We start from the raw sequence: 24,386 nt of genomic DNA, 5'->3' as shown, positions 1-24,386 counted from the left end.
ATGGCATCTGCGGCCTCCAGGGTGTCGGATTGAAAACCAGGTACACTGGGCCGGAATAGTGGCGAGCGTACCTGTTAGAAGTTTGATAAATGGCAAAAGTTGTCAGATAGTGCCAAATTTGTATTCGGAACATCTGTAATGACGTAAGCATCGATCTGTGTCAGACTGAGACCGGCGGATCGTATGTTACGTCACAAATTTCAACTTTTGCCTGTCTGTAGGCTTTGATAAATGAGGCGAATCAAGCTCGCCACAATTACGCTCTGGAATTCCAGCGTATTTGCGGTTGACGGCTTGATAAATAGGCCTCCATGTCTAAATCATGAATGTCTAATTATGACTTTACTGTCCCTTTAACATTAAAAAGTAATTCTTAAGGCTTGTAATCCAGCCATTGTGTGCATATGTTAGTGGTGCGCCATCACTAGTCCCAGCTCGATGAATAGTCAGTGAGCATGTAATTATGTGCATTAAGCAGAGGCATTACTTTTCTTGAAACGTGCAAGTTGTATTATTACCACTTTTGTAGTATGTGGTCCCTAATAGCTTATAGTCCACTCTGTCTGTTGTTGATCATTTAAAGATTTTTCTTCTGTATGTAATTTCCAATAATCGTTGTTTGCCGAACATGTCTCTGAAACACATATTCATATATTTTTTTTAAACATAAAAGCATGTCATTTTTCTATTACTGAAAAAGAGACCAATTTAACAAACGTCTTGCGGACCTGATCCGACGGTGCAGATCAGGTCCGCGAGACATCACTGAATGCGGAGAGCAATACGCTCTCCATATTCAGCATTGCACCAGCAGCTCTTGTGAGCAATGCCGCCCCCTGCAGACTCCAGCAGGGGGTGTCAATCAACCCGATCGTACTCAATCGGGTTGAATTCCGGCGATTCCTGTCCGCCTGCTCAGAGCAGGCGGACAGGGTTATGAAGCAGCGGTCTTTAGACTGCTGCTCCATAACTTGTGTTTCTGGCGAGTCTGAAGACTCGCCAGAAACACGGGCCCTCAAGCTCCATTCGGAGCTTGATAGATAGGCCCCATAGGGTTAACACATGGATAAAGTCAGCTTGGGGACAATTTAATTTAATGAATAATTCATTTAATAAGATGTGTTGCATGCTAACACTTTCTTTTCAGCAAATTTATTTCTGGAAATGATTCATGGAGTTATTTTTTAATAGAGGACTCCTGATAAATTAATTTTGCAGCTTACTGACCTATATCTAGCAGCTTGCAAGAACTTTAAATGGACAAATATCTTTATTAATTAAATAAAATTAAAAAAACTAAGCTTATTGAAATTTAGATTTTTAAAAAGTACCCAATACAGAGATAAGAAAAAAATACATTTATAAAGAAAAAAACATATACTGTAAAAAGTATAGGATCCTGTATTCAGTAAACCTAAACATTTATGCAGCATGATACATTATTATTATTTTCTTAATTATAACCATATTCAGCATAATTAGACGATTCTCAGGGAAATGTATCTCATTACTCTCCTATAGATAAGAATTTATACGTTTCCGTGCCTCATCAAAAACCATCATGGACATTTCTTTAAAGTGAAGGTAAACTTTGATGAATGAAAGCCTGGCTTTTAAAAATATTATTTAAAAACATGGGCCCTTTCATTCATCAAAGTTTAGAAAGTAGCCGTTTTGTTTAAAAACGTACCTCTCTTCTCTTCACAGCCGGAGCAGCTTCCTCTTCCCGGAAAACCTCTTTTTATACGTCAGCAATGACTAATCCGGCTTCCTCCAATCATGGCTTCCCCCCCAGGGGAATCATTGCCTGAGGCCATGCCGTGATTGGAGGAAGCTGGATTTGTCATTGCCGACGTGTGAAGAGAGGATCGCTGTGCGGGGGAAGCTGCTCCGGCTGTGAAGGGAAGAAAGGTAAGTTTATAAACAAAACGGCTGCTTTGTAAACTTTGATGAGTGAAAGTGCCCCTGTTTTTAATAGTATTTTTAAAAACCGGGCTTTCATTCATCAACGTTTACCTTCACTTTAACTAGTTTAAGATAATAGAATGGTTCCACATTTTATGTTCACATTAAGTTTATATTATCCTAGATATACATCAACAAATATGTTTTGGGACATTCCCCAAATATATATTTTGTATTTTTAGAATCCTATCAGCCAATCGGAATTCGAGGGACGCCATCTTGGATGACGTCATTTAAAGGAACCGTCATTCGTCGTTAGTCCGTCAGCCCAGAAGGATGCTTCGCGCCGGAGGTCTTGAAGATGGAGCCGCACCTCGTCAGATGGATGAAGATAGAAGATGCCGCTTGGATGAAGATGTCTGCCGGTCTGGATGTCCTCTTCTGCCCGGATAGAATGAAGACTTCTGCCGGTCCAGATGTCCTCTTCTGCCCGGATAGGATGAAGACTTCTGCCGCTTTGGATGTCCTCTTCTGCTCCATCGGATGAAGACTTCGGCCCGGCTGGGTGAAGACGGCTCAAGGTAGGGTGATCTTCAATGGGGTAGTGTTAGGTTTTTTTAAGGGGGGATCGGGTGGGTTTTAGAGTAGGAGTGTGTGTAATGTTGGGGGGGTTGTTTCCTTTTTTTTTACAAAAGAGCTGATTACTTTGGGGCAATGCCCTGCAAAAGGCCCTTTTAAGGGCTATTTGTAATTTAGTATAGGGTAGGGCATTTTATTATTTTGGGGGGCTTTTTTATTTTATTAGGGGGCTTAGATTAGGTGTAAGTAGTTTAAACTTCTTGTAATTTTTTTTATTTTTTTGTAATTTAGTGGTTATAGTTGTACTATAGTTTATTTAATTTAATTGTATTTAATTTTAGCTAATTGTAGTTAATGTAATTTATTTATTGATAGTGTAGTGTTAGGTGTAATTGTAACTTAGGTTAGGATTTATTTTACAGGTAATTTTGTAATTATTTTAACTAGGTAGCTATTAAATAGTTATTAACTATTTAATAGCTATTGTACCTAGTTAAAATAAATACAAAGTTGCCTGTAAAATAAAAATAAATCATAAAATGACTACAATGTATTTATATTGTAGCTATCTTAGGGTTTATTTTATAGGTAAGTATTTAGTTTTAAATAGGAATAATTTAGTTAATAATAGTAATATTATTTAGATTTATTTAAATAATAATTAAGTTAGGGGGGTGTTAGGGTTAGACTTAGGTTTAGGGGGTAATAAATTTAATGTAGGTGTCGGTAGTGTAGGGGGGTCAGATTAGGGGTTAATAAATTTAATGTAGGTGGCGGCTGTGTAAGAAGGTCAGATTAGGGGTTAATACATATAATGTAGGTGGCGGTAGGCTCCGGGAGCGGCGGTTTAGGGGTTAATACTAGGATAGGTTTATTTCGGTGTGGGCTATGGTGGTTTAGGGGTTAATAATTAGACTTATTGCGTTGTGGGGGGTTGTCGGTCTAGGGGTTAATACATTTATTATTAGGAGTGAGAGGGGGGATTGCGGATATAGGGGTATACGTATCGGGCTTATTTTTGGGAGGCAGGTTAGACAGTTACGGGAGATTTAAAAACATTGTTAACTTTTCTTAGGCGCCGGCAGGTTCTAAAGTGCCGTAAGTCACTAGCGACTCCAGAAATTTGTATTTACGCTTATTTCTGGACATCGCTAGTTTATCCGACTTACGGCACTTTAGGAACTGCCGGCGGGGTATATGCAATACCCCGATGTGCGAGGTGAAACTATGGGCAGCGCGGGTTTCCTTGCTTGCGCCGAAAACTACGCCATATATCGGATCGCACCCTTGGTGTGCTAGAAGATACATAAAATGCTAGAGGAACCGGAAAATGATTGACATCTAAAACATATTGCTACAAAGCAGAAAATTATACTTTTAGAGTACAAAAGCCAAAGCTGGATTCTAGACTTAGTAATAGCCGTACAGCAGGAACTTGGAAATAATTACAGATGATTTTAAAGATAGAGAAATAAGTGATGAGGTAGATAAAGGACAGGAGTATGCTTGGTTGTGTAAAAGCTATTAGCTGCATATAAGGTGAGGTATTTATGCTATTATTTATGCTGGTTAGACTAAATGTACCTTATCTGCTTTCAAAATATATGTTTTTATGGTTTTACAAGCCAGATTTCTGTTGTGTTTCATATTAAAATACTAGACTTGATTTATACAAAGCCCAAGGTCTACAAAGGCAACACTGCTCCCTCATATTTCATTCAATTCACTTCTAATTTCAAATTCACTTTTCATGAGAGCATACGGAGATAGAATTAGGAGCATGCATATGTCTTGAGCACGATTTGATAACATTGTTACAAATCTTGTCTCCATTTAGGGCCAGATTACGAGTGGAGCGCAAACATTTGTGCACAAGCAATACTGGGTTTTTTCGCGATCGTTTGCCCGCAGGTTACATTGCACAGGTATAATGTATTACAAGATGAAAGTAAATGCGATTGCTTGAGCGCAATCTAAGTGAATGCTCGTCGGGTTAGCGCATCCTCAAAGCTGTAGATAACTGTTTTGTGAAACAAAAAAGTGCCACAAAACACATCAAAAATACATTACAAAGTACAGTTACACTGATAATAGCACAATCTAATAAAAAATATTTATATATATATATATATATATATATATATATATATATATATATATATATATTGTACAAAAATACCATCATATATATATATATATAGAAATATGTATTTATGAATAAATAGAACATATTCTTCTATGTGCAGAACATTGGAATGTGAAATATGCGATCGGGTTTGCGTGTGAGTAGGGTATTTTTTTCTCATTGACGTCTATGGGGAAATAGGTTATAGCGCTCACAATATTGTAAGTTTGACTTTTTGCAAGCGTCAAGTTAGCGCGAGAGTGATAACTTTTTACTTTCAACTCGTAATACGAGAGTAACCCAAAGCGTGCAAAAGTTTACTTCTAGCGCAATTAGCGCTATAGCGAAAGCGTTAAAAAGCGCTCCACTCATAATCTGGCCCTTAGTGTTCAAGACACGTGCGTGGACCTGGGCCTACCTCAGTAATATGTGAAACATTACTGTGTTTGATAGCTACAATAAACACCACAAAGCAAACCTTGCTTAGGACTTGCAACTCCACATCCACATAATGATTTAGCAAGTTTTGGTCTATAGAACAATGTTCTATGTTTATTATTATATACACAAATTATCCTTTTATATAACTATCTATATTAAATAAAAAAAATCACCATATTAAAATGTTTAGCATAAATGTGTTTTCCTTTTTCTCCCATATACTAAAGAGATTCATTCTACAGAAAATATTTGATGCAAACATATCAACAAATTCAAACGCACATTGTGGAAAACTTCTACAAACTTTGCACCCCCCCCCCCCTGTATATATTCTGAGAAATATTTTAAAATACTTGTTTTCATTGGTTCTACAATAATAATCACGCACCTTAGAACTTCATGCAGTAGGGACCAGTACCACTGCTGTCTACATTGTCTTCCAGTGCTGTTTGCAGCAAGAGTGTGGATTTTAAGCTGTGACACTAATGCATATTAAAATCAAGCTATGAGCCCAAGCAGACAGCATGTTAGCTTTTGTACAAAGGCCATGCTAATGCAAGCAGAAGCGTAAAGGGACATAAAACCTTTTTTGTTTTGTTTATCTATGCTTAGTATAAATCAGCAATTAAAGGGATAGTAAACAGTAGATTCAAGCTACACATAATGAATGTATTCAAACAAAGATTAGCCTTATAATAATATGTAGCTGTATTTTTTTCCATTATATTAGTTGTTTAAATATTGATGATGTAAGTGTAAAAGTTTAGCTTCTATAAAGTAATGGGCGCTGTGTTTTAACTAGTTTTCTATTTATCTCTGTCTTCTGTGGAGAACAATAAGGGAAAGATATAAAAAACACTTAATAAAATAGAGTTTGTGTAAACAAAGCTTTGTAATAACCCACGCAAACGTTTTTGTATTAGTGTCGGTTTTATATCTGTTTCTAATTGTTTGCAGTAAGATAAGCTCAATACTTAAAGGGGCAGTCAACACAAAATATGTTATTGTTTACAAAGATAGATAATGCCATTACTACCCATTCCCCAGCTTTGCACAACCAACATTGTTATATTAATAGACTTTATAACATTAAAACATCTAAATGTCTGCCTGTTTCTAAGCCACTAAAGACAGCCTCTTATCAAATGCTTTTTTATTAGCTTTTCTCAACAGGGGAGTGCGTTTTTGTATTAGTGTCGGTTTTATATCTGTTTCTAATTGTTTGCAGTAAGATAAGCTCAATACTTAAAGGGGCAGTCAACACAAAATATGTTATTGTTTACAAAGATAGATAATGCCATTACTACCCATTCCCCAGCTTTGCACAACCAACATTGTTATATTAATAGACTTTATAACATTAAAACATCTAAATGTCTGCCTGTTTCTAAGCCACTAAAGACAGCCTCTTATCAAATGCTTTTTTATTAGCTTTTCTCAACAGGGGAGTGCTAGTTCATGTAAGCCATATAGATAACATTGTGCTCACGCCCGTGGGTTGTGCACAACACAGCACTAATTGGCTTAAATGCAAGTCAATAGATAATAAATAAAAAGTCATGGGATCAGAGGGCTGTCAGAAGAGGCTTAGATACAAGGTAATCACAGAGGTTAAAAGTGTATTAATATAACTGTGTTTTCTGTGCAAAACTGGGGAAACGGTAATAAAGGGATTATCTATCTGTTTAAACAATAACATTTTTTGAGTTGACTGTCCCTTCAAGTTTAAACAATTTTCAGAGTTAAATTACAGTAAAAGGGGACAAAATTAATACTGAAAGTTTACTAAAAAGTTTTTTAACTACAAGTAATTAAACATCTTATATTACATTCTCATACTGTTTAATATCCCTGTAAATTGTAAAATATCTGTTTATAAAATATGTGTTTTAAAAGCTTTCAAACTGTCATTTTCATAGCAAAATTTGCATTGTTTTGCGGCATCATTTAAATAGCCTCTTTCTCATCTGCTGAGGCAGGTTTGGAGATAGAGATAAATGAACTACTACAATGATTCAAAATAAAGGTGTGTGATGCTCTCTCTTTATTTGGAAAGTACATACATTTCAGAGCTAAATAATTTTTTGATAAACTATGCATACTTAAAGGGACACTGAATCCAATTTTTTTCTATCGTGATTCAGATAGAGCATGCAATTTTAAGCAACTTTCTAATTTACTCCTATTATCAAATTCTTTTCATTCTCTTGGTATCTTTATTTGAAATGCAAGAATGTAAGTTTAGATGCTGGCCCATTTTTGGTGAACACACGGTGTTATTCTTGTTGATTGGTGGGTAAATTCACCTACCAATTAATAAGTGCTTTCCATGTTTCTGAACCAAAAAATAGCTTAAATGCCTTCTTTTTCAAATAAAGAAAGCAAGAGAACGAAGAAAAATTGATAATAGGAGTAAATTAGAAAGTTGTTTAAAATTGCATGCTGTATCTGAATCACGAAAGAAAAAATTTGGGTTCAGTGTCCCTTTAAGCATTTTATGTTACAGTTGGAAAGTTTTCTAAGTCCCTTTAATTTTAAGTCCATACCGTAAACAGTGTGTCATCACAAGATAACTAGCAAGTCTGAAAGGCCTGTTGGCTCAATAAGATTTATGTATTTTTTCTTGTAAAGTGAACAGCAATAGAAAAGTTGCCCCTTCTCTGCCAAAGAACAATAGAAAGCAAGGCAAACCCCCCTCTGCCTGTGGAGAAGGTATGAAAATACTTTAGCAGTGCCCATCCCAGCTGCTAAAGGGCAGTGACTACTCACGCATGCACTGCAATCCATGCCCATTTGCAAGTGCCTTCGTGCATAATGTGCATTTGGCGTGATTTGAGAAGCAGCCTGGCACCAGCTTGTGCCCACTGGCATCTATCCACTTATCCTTTGGCTCTCTGCCTTTCTCTTTCAGCTGTTCTTTCATCTTACCCTAGGAGACAAGATAGATTTCATCAGCAACAGAACAGCATGCCCAGAAGAAAAACATGTTATTAAAGGGTGCAGCTCTGCTAAACATCACAAACATGCTTAATAGATCAATTAACAAAATCCAACTCTTCATATACTGTATGTACTAATGTTCTAACTGCAGCATGCTTATTTTTATATATATATATATATATATACACACTGTAACAATGAATAGGAACAAAGGAATGGGGAATAGAACACAAACTAAAAGAACACAAAGGGATAAACATAAAAGCCTTAGCATCTCATTTTACTAGCACTGGGCCCCATATGTATACAAGCTCTTCTGTATTACTAGGACAGTGTTTCCAACCCCTCAGCTGCCAGCAGATGAAATATCTTGTGGTTCCATATTAACTTTGTATTTTCCTTTCATGTCACTGTTGCTTTGGCTAAAGTGTTTTCTCAGCATTTTCCCTTTTTTGTATCTACTACTGTTTTCCCCTTTCCTCTGTCTGCCCTCCCTGTCTATGTTTCACTCTGGTGCAAGTTTTATCTTTCTTGTTATCTTTCATATTTTTTTGTTATCTATTATTTCTTTCTCCCTATTATATATATATTAATAGTGTGTGTGATGCTGCTTCTCTATATGGCTGTAGGGTCTTGAGACCCCTATTTTGAAAAAGTAGACTTCCCTTTATTAACATATGTGGGTTTGCATTTGGGGGACAGTGTTACATTTTTTTAATTTTTTTTTTTTTTTTTAAATATTTTTATTGAGGTTAAGAGTAAAATACATAGAGCCACACATATAGGCTCACAAAAAGTGAAATGCAATGTACAGATATGAGCAAACTTTGTATATGTAACAGGTTAACGTACAATTTCAAAAACAACTATTGACTGACATCAGAAAACCATGACATATCAAAGACTTATGGGCCTTAATATGTTCCTAACCTCAGGGTTTCTGGATTTATATAGATAGCAGTCCCCAATATGAAACTAGACATTAGGTACATAATATGTTCCCCCTATTATGACTAATGTGTATTAATGAACAAGGCAATATAGAGATCAAACAAAAAGAAAAGAAAAAAGGTGTGTGTGTGGGGGGGGGGAACTGGGGGGGGGGGGCAGAAAGGGGGACTGGGTGAAATACTTAGCAAAGATCAACTTTGCTGTCCGATCGATCTAGCTAACCACATGAGACATTTATTAACAGTGGGAGGATCTTTACTACTATCTAGTAAATAAAAAATAAAATCTAACACTGAACTTGAGCTCTGTTGAAGTTACTATTGATCATCTATTTTGGATACTACAGAACAGACTTTATATCTCTAGCAGAAATAGAAACATCAGCTCTGGCTACCGTGTTTATTACTAAACTATGGGGAGTTTGGACTTTGTATAGATAAATACCCCTAATATGAGAGAAGTGTTAGTAGAATAGTTAGCCCAGTTTAGACCACATATTAGGCAATACCCGTGTGAGCAGATTCTAATGAATAGTAGAGTGTTACATTTTTATTGTAATTGTATTTTGGCTAAATTCACATTTCTAATTAGAGCGATCCAGGGAGTTACAAACTTATTGAGGATCTTTGATTTTTTTTTAGTCTTACTTCTGTTCCCAAATGCAGCAAGACACAGGCCTAGATTTCTAACTAATGTCTCGATACTGTTCCTGGGAATGCTGTGTAAAATGTCTTGTGCATTTTTCCTGTAAGAATTTGTTATGCTACACTTTATGTACTGGGTAGATAAGTGTCATTTTACTTGCTGATATAGTGCACTGCACTAGTTTTCAAATCTGTCCTCAGATCTCCATAACAGGCCAGATTTTGAGGATAGTTGAAGTGGAGCTCAGGTGAAATAATCAGCTGATTAGTAAAAAGGGTTATTTTACCTGCTCTCACCCATGGTAATCCTGAAAATCTGGCCTGTTGGGGAGGCTCGAGGACAGGTTTGAAAAACAGTGGTATCATGGTATAGACTTGGGTCACCTTGTCCTCTAAATAAAGAAAAACCTTTATTCCTTTATGGCTTTGTTGTTTCTTAATACATTTTGCATCACATTGCATGATACACATGACCACTGGCCTGTTAGTCGCTTATCTGTTCTCCTGGTCACACTGTCTATAGGTTATCTAGCTAGGTAATCTCAGGAGCAGCAATGTACTACTGGGAGCTGATTGCTAAATGGTAGCTGCACACTTTTGCCTTCTTGTGATTGGCTCAATAACCATATGTGTTCATATAGCTCCCAGTAGTGCATTGCTGCTTTTTAAACAAAGGATTCTAAGAGTCTGATGCAAATTTGAAAATATAAGTTAATTGGAAAGTTGTTTAACATTGTATGCTCTGCATCTGAATCATAAAAGAAAAATTTGGGGTTTCATGTTCCTTTAAGACAGTGTTTACCAAACCCAGTCCTCAGAACCCTTACTCAGGCCAGATATTCATTATATCTTAACTAGAGCACAGGTGAAATAATCAGCTGATCAGTAACCATGGTTACTATCCTGCTCTCACCCTTCAGATGATTATTTCACCTGTGCTTTAGTTAAAATATAACGAATATCTGGCCTGAGTAAGGGTCCAGAGGGCTGGGTTTGGGAAACACTGCTTTAAGAAAAATCAATTTTTATTTTGAAACTAAGAGGAAGTACATGTTTGGGAAACAATGGTGGAATAGGTTGCTCAATGCCTAATACATTATTAGCTATGAATTGTAATTTTTTGGGGGGAAGCAGGACTCTGAGACACTCACGTTTACAATGTGAAGAAGGTGATTGTCATGAGAACCTGGGCTGAATTCTGGTATTTAGATTCCTCAACTACAGGTTTAGATTAATTTTATTTGCACAGGTTACTGGACTATACAGAAAGATTACACTACACCCAATATAGGGCTAAATTACAAGTGGTGTACAATTTAGTGGTCCCACTTGAGAGATAACTTTGCTAGAAATTTACTTTTTGCGCATCGGGTAGCGCTCGTATTACAAGTTGAAAGTAAATAAGTTTCTGTGCAAGCGGAAACCCGACACACGCAAAGAGTTTGACTTCAGATATTGCAACCATATTAACTATTCTTCCTATAGACTTCAATGGAGTGTGCAAACTGAAAAAAAACTAACACCTATACTAATGTGCTAACTTGAACTGAGCTAGCAATATTATACATTCCAAAGTTCTTCACATTGAAATATATGTAATATTTATATTTTAATATATATTTCTATATACATCTGTATATGCCTATTATTATTATTATCAGGTATTTGTAGAGCGTCAACAGATTCCGCAGCACTATGAACATAGGTGGTATACAAAATAATATTTAAAGGGACAATACACTGTAAAATTGTTTTTATATGAATGTATTTTCAATGACTTGTTATACCAGCTGCAGAGTATAAAATGTGTGAGAAAATGGACAGGAGGGAGAGTATCTGGAGATGAGGTTTGAGATGTAGGGGGGAGCAGTGCAGTTGCGGGCTTTGTGTGTCAGAGTGAGAATTTTGTGTTTAATCCTGGAGGCAAGAGGAAGTCAGTTAAGGGATTGGCAGAGAGGTGAAGCAGATGAAGAGTGACGTGTAAGGAAGATGAGCCTGGCAGAGGCATTCATTATGGACTGTAAAGGAGCTAGGCGGTAGGTATGGAGATCAGAGAGGATGGAGATACAGTAGTCAAGGCGGGAAAGGATGAGAGAGTGGATTAAAATCTTAGTTATGTCTTGTGTAAGGAAATGTCTAATTTTAGAGATGTTTTTAAGGTGGAAGTGGCAGGCTTTAGCCAAGGACTGAATGTGAGGAATGAAAGATAGATCTGAGTTAAGTGTGACCGCAAGACATCGGGCGTGTGGTGTTGGGGTAATGATGGAGTTATCAACAGTTATAAAGAAATGGGGGTGGAGATTTTGGAAGAAGGGGGAAAATAAGGAGCTCAGTTTTGGAGAGATTTAGCTTGAGGTAGTGAGAGGACATACAAGATGAGATACGAGAGAGGTGGTTAGTGACACGGGTTAGCAAGGAAGGAGATAGTTCTGATGCTGAGAGGTAGATTTGGGTGTCATCGGCATTCAAATGATAATGAAACCCGTGGGACTTTATTAAGGAACCTAATGAGGACGTGTAGATTGAGAAGAGGAGGGGACCAAGGGCAGAGCCTTGCGGTACCCCAACTGAAAGAGGTAACGGGGCAGAGGATGCCCAAGAGAAGGCTACACTAAAGGTACGGTTAGACAGATAGGAAGAGAACCACGAGAGAGCTGTGTCACAGATGTCGAAGGAATGGAGGGTTTGGAGCAAAAAGTGGGTGGTCAACAGTATCAAAGGCTGCAGACAGATCAAGGAGGATAAATAGAGACAAAGTGGCCTTTGGATTTTGCTGTAAGTAGGTTGTTGGTAACCTTAAAGGGACACTGAACCCAACATTTTTCTTTCATGATTCAGATAGAGCATGCAATTTAAGCAACTTTCTAATTTACTCCTATTATCAATTTTTCTTTGTTCTCTTGCTATTTTTATTTGAAAAAAAAGGCATCTAAGCTTTTTTTTTTTGGTTCAGTATTTTGGACAGCACTTTTTATTGGTGGATGAATTTATCCACCAATCAGCAAGGACAACCCAGGTTGTTCACCAAAAATGAGCAGGCATCTAAAGTTACAATCTTGCATTTCAAATAAAGATACCAAGAGAATAAAGACAATTTGATAATAGCAGTGAATTAGAAAGTTACTTAAAATGTCATGCTCTATCTAAATCACGAAAGAAAAATTTGGGTTCAGTGTCCCCTTAACAATTGCTGTCTCTGTGGAGTGTAGAGGGTAAAATCCAGATTGCAGTGGGTCAAGAAGGGAGTTTAATGTAAGGAAATGATATAGACAAGCAGATACTAGCTTTTTAAGAAGCTTTGAGGCAAGAGGGAGTAGGGAAATAGGACGGTAGTTGGATGGGGAGGTTGGATCTAGAGAAGGTTTGTTGAGGATAGGTGTGACCAGTGCATGTTTAAGAGATGAGGGAAATATACCAGTGCTGAGGGAGAGATTGAAGATGTGTGCGAGCATAGGGGTAAGGGTAGAAAAAGAGGGAGGGGAGTAGCTGTGAGGGGATGGGGTTGAGGGGACAGGTAGTGAGGTGAGAGGATAGTATAAGGGCAGAAACTTCTTCCTCTGTAACAGGGGCAAAAGAGCTACATTTTTGGCTATGTGGGTTTTGGATGACTGTGAGCTTTTTTTGGGGGGGGGGAGACACCGGTAGTATGTTATGAGTTGATTTCATTTTGATGTAGCTGGCAAATCTTGAGCTGAGAGAGAAGTTGTAGTGGGAGTGGGCAGAGAAGAGTATTGAATGTGGAGAACAAACGTTTTGGGTTTGAAGAAAGAGTAGAGATAAGAGTAGAGAAGTAATGTTGTTTATATAGATTAAGGGCAGAATAGTAAAAGTTCATGATGAACTTATAGTGAAGAAAGTCAGTGTCGCTCAACAGTACGGGAACATCTGCGTAGGTATCGTGTCAGAGGAGTGTGCCAGGGCTGAGGATGATTGCATGATTTCCGATCTATGGTAGGTGGGACCAGATTGTCAAGGACCGATGTAAGGGTGGAGTTGTAGTGGCAGATAGATTCATCAGGGCAGGAAAATGAGGAGATGTAAGAGAGGAGAGGTTCGAGAGATCTAGCGAGCTGTTACTTATCTAATGACTTGATCTTTCTGTAAAGTTTGGTGTGAGGGGTAGAAGGAGGGAGAGTTGTAGAGAGGGAAGTGATGTTACAAGTGAGGAGGTGATGGTCAGAAAGAGGAAAAGGGGAATTTGTGAAGTTTTAGATGCCTATACCTTTAAATATTTATATAGATATATATTTTTAAAAATTCAGATATATACATAAATATTACATTTATTTCTATGTGAAGAACATTGGAATGTACAATATGCAAATTGTAAATCAGGTTTAGCACTGTAGGTCTAACACGGTGTCGGGTTAGCATTCTGGAAGACAGTTATCTTAAGGCTTGTTATGTAATTTTAAAAATAAAAATAATGTAAAAAATAATAATTTTAAAAAAATAATAAAAATAGTATAGAAACTTGTTAGAATACATATGTATTTTTTTTAGAATTTTTAAGAACATCTATAATCATTTTTAATAATTATCTATCTATCTATCTATCTATCTATATATATATATATATGTTTATGTATTTATATCTATGTACTGTATATATATATATATATATGTATGTAAATACATATATACACATATAAATACATCTGTATATATATAATCTCAAAACAACAAGAGTATTGCATTAAGCAATGATACTTTTTTATTGGACTAACTATACATTTATAAGTAGCTTTCAGAAAAATTCCTTTCTTTCTCAAGTCTGAAGCAATACTGAAGCAGTATTGTTATTAGTGTTATTTTGATATCTAAATCACTGGACTAACACGGCTACTCTAATCAACGTGTATGTATATATATATATATTTTGTATTGTCTTACGAAGGGGGTAACACCCCGAAACGTTACAGGTAACTTTGGAAATCCTGGCGAGTGCATCCCCATTCTTTACTACTATCAATACCATGGACGCACCCTGGGTGGATGAAATGTTTACCTTGAGTGCTGGCCTGCCTGCTGTCTATATATACCCTCCCTCTCTTCTACCCTCACCCCCATACTCACACACATTTTCAACCTCTCCCTCAGTACTGGTATAATTCCCTCATCTCTAAAACATGCACTGGTCACACCAATCCTCAAAAAACCTTCCCTTGATCCTACCTTCCTATCTGACTAACCATACATTTAGTGTAGCCTTCTCTGGACCATCCTCCTCCCCGTTACCACTTTCTGTTGGGGTACCTCAAGGCTCTGTCCTCGGTCCCCTTCTCTTTTCAATCTACACGTCATCATTAGGTTCCTTAATAAAGTCCCATGGGTTTCAATAACATTTGTATGCCAATGACACCCAAATCTACCTCTCTGCACTAGACCTACCTCCTTCCTTACTAACCCGTGTCACTGACTGTCTTTCTCATATCTCATCTTGGATGTCCTCTCACTACCTTAAGCTAAAATCTCTCCAAAACTGAACTCCTTATTTTTCCCCCTTCTTCCAATGTCTCCACCCCCAAAATTTCTATAACTGTTGATAATTCCATCCTTACTCCTACCCCTCATGCCCGATGTCTTAGGGTCACACTTGACTCAGATCTTTCCTTCACTCCTCACATTCAGTCCTTGGCTAAAGCCTGCCGCTTCCACCTTAAAAACATCTCTAAAATTAGACATTTCCTTACACAAGATACAACTAAGATTTTAATCCACTCTCTCATCCTATCCCGCCTCAACTACTGCAACTCCATCCTCTCTGGTCTACCTAGCTGCCACATAGCTCCTTTACAATCCATTATGAATGCCTCTGCCAGGCTCATCTTCCTTAATCATCGCTCTTCGTCTGCTGCACCTCTCTGCCAATACCTTCACTGGCTTCCTCTTGCTTCTAGGATTAAACACAAAATCCTCACTTTGACATACAAAGCTCTCAACTGCACTGCTCCCCCCTACATCTCAGACCTTGTCTCCAGATACTCTCCTGCCCGTCCCCTTCGATCAGCTCAGGATCTCCTCCTCTCCTCCTCTCTTGTTACTTCCTCACATTCCCGTTTACAGGAATTCTCCAGACTGGCCCCCATCTTGTGGAACTCCCTGCCTCGCTCCACAAGACTCTACTATTCAGGGATGCTTATAACCAACACTAACCTTTCCTAACTCCACTGCTTTCCCCTTAAACCCCTTAGAATTTAAGCCTACGAGCCCAGCTGTTTGCAGATCGCCTTCATAAGAGCTGACTACAACAGTGAAACTCTCGGCAGGGCCCTCTACCCACTTGATCCCTACAAAACCTATCCTGTATACCGACTATGTTTACAGTGCTGCGGAATCTGTTGGCGCTCTACAAATACGTGATAATAATAATATATATATATACATACAGGGCCGGACTGGGAATTCAGACCGGCCCTGGAAATTTGTATAGACCGGCCCAGCCCCGCCCCTCCAACCCTGCCCCCCTCCAGTCCTGCCCCCTTTAAAGAAACTACTTTTTTGTATTATTCAGATAGGTGGTTAAACTGGATGTTGTCTCCCTTAAGATAGCAGGGGTACTAGATGTGTGCCCTTAGTCCACTGTATCTTAGAAGGATATGATTTTCACTTATGAGGTACATATTAACTCAAATGTCTGGGGGGGTGCTAGCCATACTAATTTTGGGATCAAGAGTGAATTCCTTGGTATGTAGGGGCTAGAATGTCCTCCTGGATTTGATCAGACTGGTATACTGCTGGAGATTTCTCCGCTGTGAAAAGCACAAATGGGCTTAAATGGTTTGTCGTCCAGGCAGGGCATACCCCTTCCAGCCATAAATATGTGTTTGTAGTCTAAGGGCATACCCTTTAAAGCCATAAAGATGTGTTTTTCATCTAGAGGCATATCCCTTTAAAGTCATAAAGCTGTGTTTGCAGTTCAAGGGCATACCCCTTTAAAGCCATAAAGCCTTGTTTTGCTGTCTAGGAGCATACCCCTTTAAAGCATGTGTGTCTTATCCATAACATGCCATTTCCCCACCAGTACTAATATTGTTTGAGTGTATATATTGAAAAAAATTGAATTATCAGAAAGTTATTGTTTTTATGCAGATCATTTGCAATGCAGAGGTTATTAATTATATATTTTATGCAAATATAAAATCTTATAAGTAGCTATTCCGATATATAAGTGAATTAGCTATAGTATAGTAGCTTTGGGTCACATGGGAGTTCTCTGTTTGCTTTGATAACCTAGGTTTATACTTGAAATGGTGATATTTAGACTTGGAATATATAAAGTATATTAAGTATAAAGAATTTATACTTCATGTTTACTGCCTACCACAACGGCCTGTTCTTTGTCATTTGATGAAAAAGTTGCTGCAATTAGAAATCACATTTACACAAAATGTTACACAACTAGCACACAGAGTGCTAATTTAAAACCATTTTGACAAAAAAAAAAATCTTTATTTCTCCTCTGTGCAACTATTGTTTTTATTAATGTGCAGATCAATTGATTACCATCTTGTTCATGTAATGAAAGAGGAGAGGATTAGTGTAAGTAGGACAGGTGTGTAAAATATCCGACTCTGACCACAGAACAAAATTCTCTTCTGTTCCTTATAGAGCACTAGCTTTGATAGCATGGGAAAAGAGGGTAAGCACTTCTGAAACATGCAAAACCAACATTTTCTTAGGGGAAATAAAAACAACTGTTCAGTAGGATAAGAGTCTGCTCTGTTTGGCCCCAGCTGAGTAATTTTCTTTCCTACCTCACTCTGGCACTGCCGCATCATCTATGCAACTGCAAGGTTGAGCGCACTGTAACTGTGGGCTGCGCCTGCAGCCGCCCCGCTTCCATCCGCCTCAGCTGCTCAGTCAGTGCCAGTGTCACATCTGATTCCGGTCCAGACCATCAGATGATGATCACATCTATGTAATACGGCCGGCAATTCAGCAAATGCCAGCCTGAATGAGTGGCTGACAGGCTGTGGCTGAGCCTGTGGCCTCCAACTCAAGCTAACTAGGCTCGTCATCGCTGACACTCACGCTCCCCAGGCTGGGAGCGTCCCAGGCTCCCTCCACTACATGTCACATTTGTGAGATGACTGACGAAAGACAGTCAATCAACGCAGTGTGACGTCACGTAAGTGGCAGCCAGGCTGGCCCCCGCATTCCTCCCTGGCTGCCCTCATCCAGTGACAGACTGAGTTGTGTGATTGACATGACAGACAGATACAGACTCAGTCTGATAGGCTTGCGTTGCGGGCCGGACCCAGCCAGAGGGGGTTAATTTATTGGTTAGACACAGTTAGTCAGTAGGGTGCCTCTAGGCTATTAGCCTAAGTACTAACTAAACTAATGTATTACCGGTTTACCGCAAATAATCGCAAATATATCAGAATATCAAAATATTTTCTAATTAATTTCTGTTCTCTACTGCAGCAGCTGAGCCCAGCCCAGCCTAGCTGAGGATTTTTCCCAGTATCCCGGCTGCCCAATCTGGCCCTGTGTGTATATATATAGTATACAACAGAAGTGAGTACACCCCTGGGCAATATCACTTAAATATCAAATTATTAAAAATTGTATCACCTCTCAATAATTGTTTTATTTCTAAGTTGACAAGTAGAGTATTTCCTATTATAAACAATCAAAAACAAATACTTTAGAAAGATTATATTGAAAATACAGGCCCCAAAGTAGAAATGTAATGCAACAAAAGTGAATACACCTATGGTCACTAACACGCAAGTTAGATCACTGAAACAAAATTGAGTACACCTATGATTTCCAATTAGCCTAATTGCATGAGCATAGTTACCAGAACAGTCTAATTTTTTTTACCAATGGGCTGTGTCTATCTGCAAGTCTGCATCATATCTCCACATGAAAAAGAATTGCCAGAGGAATTGAAAATCGGATTGTGAGACTTCACAAAGATGGAAAAGGATACAGGAAGATTGGTGACCAACTAAAAATCAGTCAAAATGCAGTTGCAGCAGTAATCAGGAGGTATAGATCGATACACAGTGCCAAAAATCAGAGCCACAGTGGCTGTCCTCCTAAAATGACACCACGGACAGTGAGCTACTTGCACAATCTAGCTCTGAAAAACAAGCAACAGACAAGTGCTTCAGATTTGGCTCAGGGGTTATTGATCGAAATTGGAGTTTCTGTGACAGCTCAGACAGTGCTAAGTACATTGCATAATAACAACATCTATGGACAGCATCCAAAGAAAAAAACATTGCTTGCTCTTTGGCACAAAACTGCAAGATTAAACTTTGCTAAACAACATAAAAAGCCTGATGAATACTGGGGAGCACATTATTTGGTAAGATGGCCAAGACCAAGATACTATTTTTCAGCTCAGATGGGGTGCAGCATGTTTGGTGTGAACCTGGTCAGGATTATTACAGTGAATGCATAGTCCCAACAGTAAATCATGGAGGTGGGAGTGTGACAATATGGGGCTGCATGACTGCAAAAGGTGTTGGGGAGATGACATTTATAGATGGCACCATGAATGCCTGGGATATACCAAAATACTGGCTGACAAGATGACTCCCAGTCTCTATAAGTTTGTCAGAGGATGAATATTCCAGCATGATAACGATCCAAAGCACACTGCCAACATCACAAGGAAGTTTCTAAAGGAAAAACAAGTGAAAACTATGACCTGGCCAAATATGTCACCTGACTTGAATCCAGTAGAACACCTTTGGGGTATTTTAAAGAGAAGGGTAGAGCAACACAATCTCTCCAGCAAAGATCAGCTGAATAAAATGATCTCTGAAGAAGGGCAGAACATCTCTCCAGAAATTTGTACCACACTGGTTTCCTCCATGCCAAGGATTGTCATCAAAAATAAAGGTGGACATGCAAAGTATTGAAAAAATAAAACATTTGAATCTCAGTAATGAAAGGTGCACTGACTTTTGTTGTATTGATTTCCTGCTATGGGGCGATATTTTTAATATAGTAAATCTAAACGGTTAGTTTTTAATTTCACATAAGAGCAAATACCCTACTGTAAAACTAAGACATAATGCAGCTACTGTTAGGTTATACAATTTTGAATTATTTGACATTTAAGTGATATTGCACTGGGGTGTACTCACTTCTGTTGTATACTGTGTATATATATATATATATATATACACACACTCACACACACAAACACACATACATATTTAGACATGTTTATGTATTACAGTCCTTTTTTGTCAAACACCTTATACCATATATCTTTGAGCCCTTATAACTTATTTTTTTTTTTTTAACATTTTGATATTGTTTATATGAGTGTAACTGTACTTTTAAATAAATTTATGTTTTATACATTTTTTTTTTAACTTACTACCCTTTACCCAAGTTTTTCAGTTTCACTACCCTGACTAACACAAATCCCAATTATGATAAAGCGAACGTGTTTACTTTCAACTTGTAATACGCACTCTATTTTCGGTGTGCACAAAAAGCTTGCGCGCAAACATTAGCATGCCACTTGTAATCTAGACCATATTTTTAAAGCAAAAAATATGAAAAGAACAATAAATATTATATTTTTCAAAATCATTAGTACTGGGAACTGTCTTAAACTGTGTATTTACTATTGTTAAAGGGACAGTCTACACCAGAATTTGTATTGTTTTAAAAGATAGATAATCCCTTTATTACCCATGTCCCAGTTTTGCATAACCAACGCAGTTATAATAATATACTTTTAACCTCTGTGATTATCTTGTATCTAAGCCTCTGCAAACTGCCCCTTTCTCCTGTTAAGTGTAGTCAGTCCACGGGTCATCCATTACTTATGGGATATTAACTCCTCCCTAACAGGAAGTGCAAGAGGATCACCCAAGCAGAGATGCTATATAGCTCCTCCCCTCTACGTCATACCCAGTCATTCTCTTGCACCTAACTAATAGATAGGACGTGTGAGAGGACTGTGGTTATTAAAATTAGTTTTTATTTCTTCAATCAAAAGTTTGTTATTTTAAACAGCACCGGAGTGTGTTTTCTTTCATGTAATTAGCAAGAGTCCATGAGCTAGTGACATATGGAATATACATTCCTACCAGGAGGGGCAAAGTTTCCCAAACCTTAAAATGCCTATAAATACACCCCTCACCACACCCACAATTCAGTTTTACAAACTTTGCCTCCGATGGAGGTGGTGAAGTAAGTTTGTGCTAGATTCTACGTTGATATGCGCTCCGCAGCAAGTTGGAGCCCGGTTTTCCTCTCAGCGTGCAGTGAATGTCAGAGGGATGTGAGGAGAGTATTGCCTATTTGAATGCAGTGATCTCCTTCTACGGGGTCTATTTCATAGGTTCTCTGTTATCGGTCGTAGAGATTCATCTCTTACCTCCCTTTTCAGATCGACAATATACTCTTATATATACCATTACCTCTGCTGATTCTCGTTTCAGTACTGGTTTGGCTTTCTACAAACATGTAGATGAGTGTCCTGGGGTAAGTAAATCTTATTTTCTGTGACACTCTAAGCTATGGTTGGGCACTTTGTTTATAAAGTTCTAAATATATGTATTCAAACATTTATTTGCCTTGACTCAGAATGTTCAACTTTCCTTATTTTTCAGACAGTCAGTTTCATATTTGGGATAATGCATTTGAATTAATCATTTTTTCTTACCTTCAAAATTTGACTCTTTTTTTCCCTGTGGGCTGTTAGGCTCGCGGGGGCTGAAAATGTTTCATTTTATTGCGTCATTCTTGGCGCGGACTTTTTTGGCGCAAAAATTCTTTTCCGTTTCCGGCGTCATACGTGTCGCCGGAAGTTGCGTCATTTTTTTGACGTTATTTTGCGCCAAAAATGTCGGCGTTCCGGATGTGGCGTCATTTTTGGCGCCAAAAGCATTTAGGCGCCAAATAATGTGGGCGTCTTATTTGGCGCTAAAAAATAAGGGCGTCGCTTTTGTCTCCACATTATTTAAGTCTTATTTTTTCATTGCTTCTGGTTGCTAGAAGCTTGTTCTTTGGCATTTTTTCCCATTCCTGAAACTGTCATTTAAGGAATTTGATCAATTTTGCTTTATATGTTGTTTTTTCTCTTACATATTGCAAGATGTCTCACGTTGCATCTGAGTCAGAAGATACTACAGGAAAATCGCTGTCTAGTGCTGGAGCTACCAAGCTAAGTGTATCTGCTATAATTTTTGGTATCTGTTTCTCCAGCTGTTGTTTGTATTGTATGTCATGACAAACTTATTAATGCAGATAAAATTTCCTTTAGTACTGTTACATTACCTGTTGCTGTTCCGTCAACATCTAATTTTCAGAGTGTTCCTGATAAACATAAGAGATTTTATTTTTTAAATCCATTAAGAAGGCTATGTCTGTTATTTCTCCTTCTAGTTTACATAAAAGTCTTTTAAAACTTCTCTTTTTTCAGATGAATTTTTAAATGAACATCATCATTCTGATACTGATAATGGTTCTTCTGGTTCAGAGGTTTCTGTCTCAGAGGTTGATGCTGATAAATCTTTGTATTTGTTCAAGATGGATTTTATTCGTTCTTTATTTAAAGAAGTATTAATTGCATTAGAAATAGAGGATTCTGGTCCTCTTGATACTAAATCTAAACGTTTAAATAAGGTTTTTAAATCTCCTGTAGTTATTCCAGAAGTGTTTAATCTCCCTGATGCTATTTCTGAAGTAATTTCCAGGGAATGGAATAATTTGGGTAATTCTTTTACTCCTTCTAAACGTTTAAGCAATTATATCCTGTGCCATCTGACAAATTAGAGTTTTTTTGGGGACAAAATCCCTAAGGTTATGGGGCTGTCTCTAATCCTGCTAAATGTGCTACTATTCCTACGGCAGATAGTACTTCATTTAAGGATCCTTTAGATAGGAAAATTGAATCCTTTCTAAGAAAAGCTTACTTATGTTCAGGTAATCTTCTTAGACCTGCAATATTTTTAGCGGATGTTGCTGCAGCCTCAACTTTTTGGTTAGAAGCTTTAGCACAACAAGTAACAGATCATAATTTTATAGCATTATTATTATTCTATAACATGCTAATAATTTTATTGGTGATACCATCTTTTGATATCATTAGAGTTGATGTCAGGTATATGTCTCTAGCTATTTTAGCTAGAAAAGCTTTATGGATTAAACTTGGAATGCTGATATGTCTTCTAAGTCACCTTTGCTTTCCCTTTCTTTCCAGGGTAATAAATTATTATCTCTGTTTCTGGAAGGAAGGGAACTTTTTTACCAAAGGATAAAAAATCTAAGGTAAATTTAGGTCTGATAATCATTTTCGTTCCTTTCCTCATAATAAGGAACAAAAGCCTGATCCTTCATCCTCAGGAAAGGTATCAGTTTGGAAACTATTTCCAGTTTGGAATATATCCAAGCCTTATAGAAAACCTATAGCCAGCTCCTAAGTACCCATGAAGGTGCGGACCTTATTCCAGCTCAGCTGGTATGGGGCAGATTACGTTTTCTTCAAAGATATTTGGATCAATTCCGTTCTCAATCTCTGGTTTCAGAACATTGTTTCAGAAAGGTACTGAATTGGCTTCAGTTAAGGCCTCCTGCTAAGAGATTTTTTTCTTTCCCGTGTCCCAGTTAACACAGCATAGGCTCAGCATTTCTGAAATGTGTTTCAGATCTAGAGTTGGCTGGAGTAATTATGCCAGTTCCAGTTCTGAAACAGGGGCTGGGGTTTTATTTTATCTCTTCATTGTACCAAAGAAGGTCAATTCCTTCAGACCAGTTCCGGATCTATCAATATTGAATCGTTATGTAAGGATACCAACATTCAAGATGGTTACTGTAGGACTATCCTGCCTTTTGTTTAGCAAGGGCATTATATGTCTACAATAGATTTACAAGATGTGTATCTGCATATTCCGATTCATCCAGATCACTTTTAGTGTCTGAGATTCTCTTTTTAGACAAGCATTACCAGTTTTGTGGCTCTACCGTTTGGCCTAGCCTCAGTTCCAAGAATTTTTTTGGTTCTCGGTGCCCTTCTTTCTGTAATCAGAGAACAGGGTTTTGGTATTTCCTTATTGGACGGTATCTGGGTACTTGCTCAGTCTTCTCATTTTCGAAGAATCTCATACGAATCGACTTGTGTTGTTTCTTCAAGTTCATGGTTGGAGGATCAATTTACCAATCAGTTCATTGATTCCTCAGACAAAGGTAACCTTTTTAGGTTTCTAGATAGATTCAGTGTCTATGACTCTGTCCTTGTCAGACAAGAGAAGTTTAACATTGATATCAGCTTGTCAAAACCTTCAGTCACAATCATTCCCTTTGGTAGCCTTATGCATGGAAATTTTAGGTCTTAGGACTGCCGCATCAGATGCGATCTCCTTTGCTCATTTTCACATGCGACCTCTTCAGCTCTGTATGCTGAACCAATGGTGCAGGGATTACTCAAAGATATCTCAATTAATATCTTTAAACCGATTATACGACACTCTCTGACATGGTGGACAGATCACCATCGTTTAGTTCAGGGGGCTTCTTGTTCTTCCGACCTGGACTATAATCTCAACAGATGCAAGTCTTACAGGTTGGGGAGCTGTGTGGGGGTATCTGACGGCACAAGGGGTTTGGGAATCTCAGGAGGTGAGATTTCCGATCAATATTTTGGAACTCCGTGCAATTTTCAGAGCTCTTCAGTCTTGGCCTCTTCTGAAGAGAGAGTTGTTCATTTGTTTTCAGATAGACAATGTCACAACTGTGGCATACATCAATCATCAAGGAGGGACTCACAGTCCTCTGGCTATGAAAGAAGTATCTCGAATTTTGGTTTGGGCGGAATCCAG

The 24,386-nt window shown here is 37.9% G+C and overlaps 1 protein-coding gene across 1 annotated transcript in view; it reads right to left on the bottom strand.

The window, feature by feature from the left end:
• Positions 1–24,386, bottom strand: part of ARHGEF18 (Rho/Rac guanine nucleotide exchange factor 18) — a 794,779-nt gene that overhangs the window by 519,152 nt on the left and 251,241 nt on the right. Inside the window, exon 10 of the mRNA XM_053702932.1 lies at positions 7,820–7,979. Within this exon, the coding sequence (XP_053558907.1) occupies positions 7,820–7,979 (160 nt within the window). The remainder of the gene's footprint in view (positions 1–7,819; positions 7,980–24,386) is intronic.

This window comes from Bombina bombina, chromosome 2, assembly GCF_027579735.1.
Source record: "Bombina bombina isolate aBomBom1 chromosome 2, aBomBom1.pri, whole genome shotgun sequence".
Classification (NCBI taxonomy): Eukaryota; Metazoa; Chordata; class Amphibia; order Anura; family Bombinatoridae; genus Bombina; species Bombina bombina.
The sequence above is the reverse complement of the archived record's forward strand: the minus strand, read 5'-3'. Positions and strand labels throughout refer to the sequence as shown.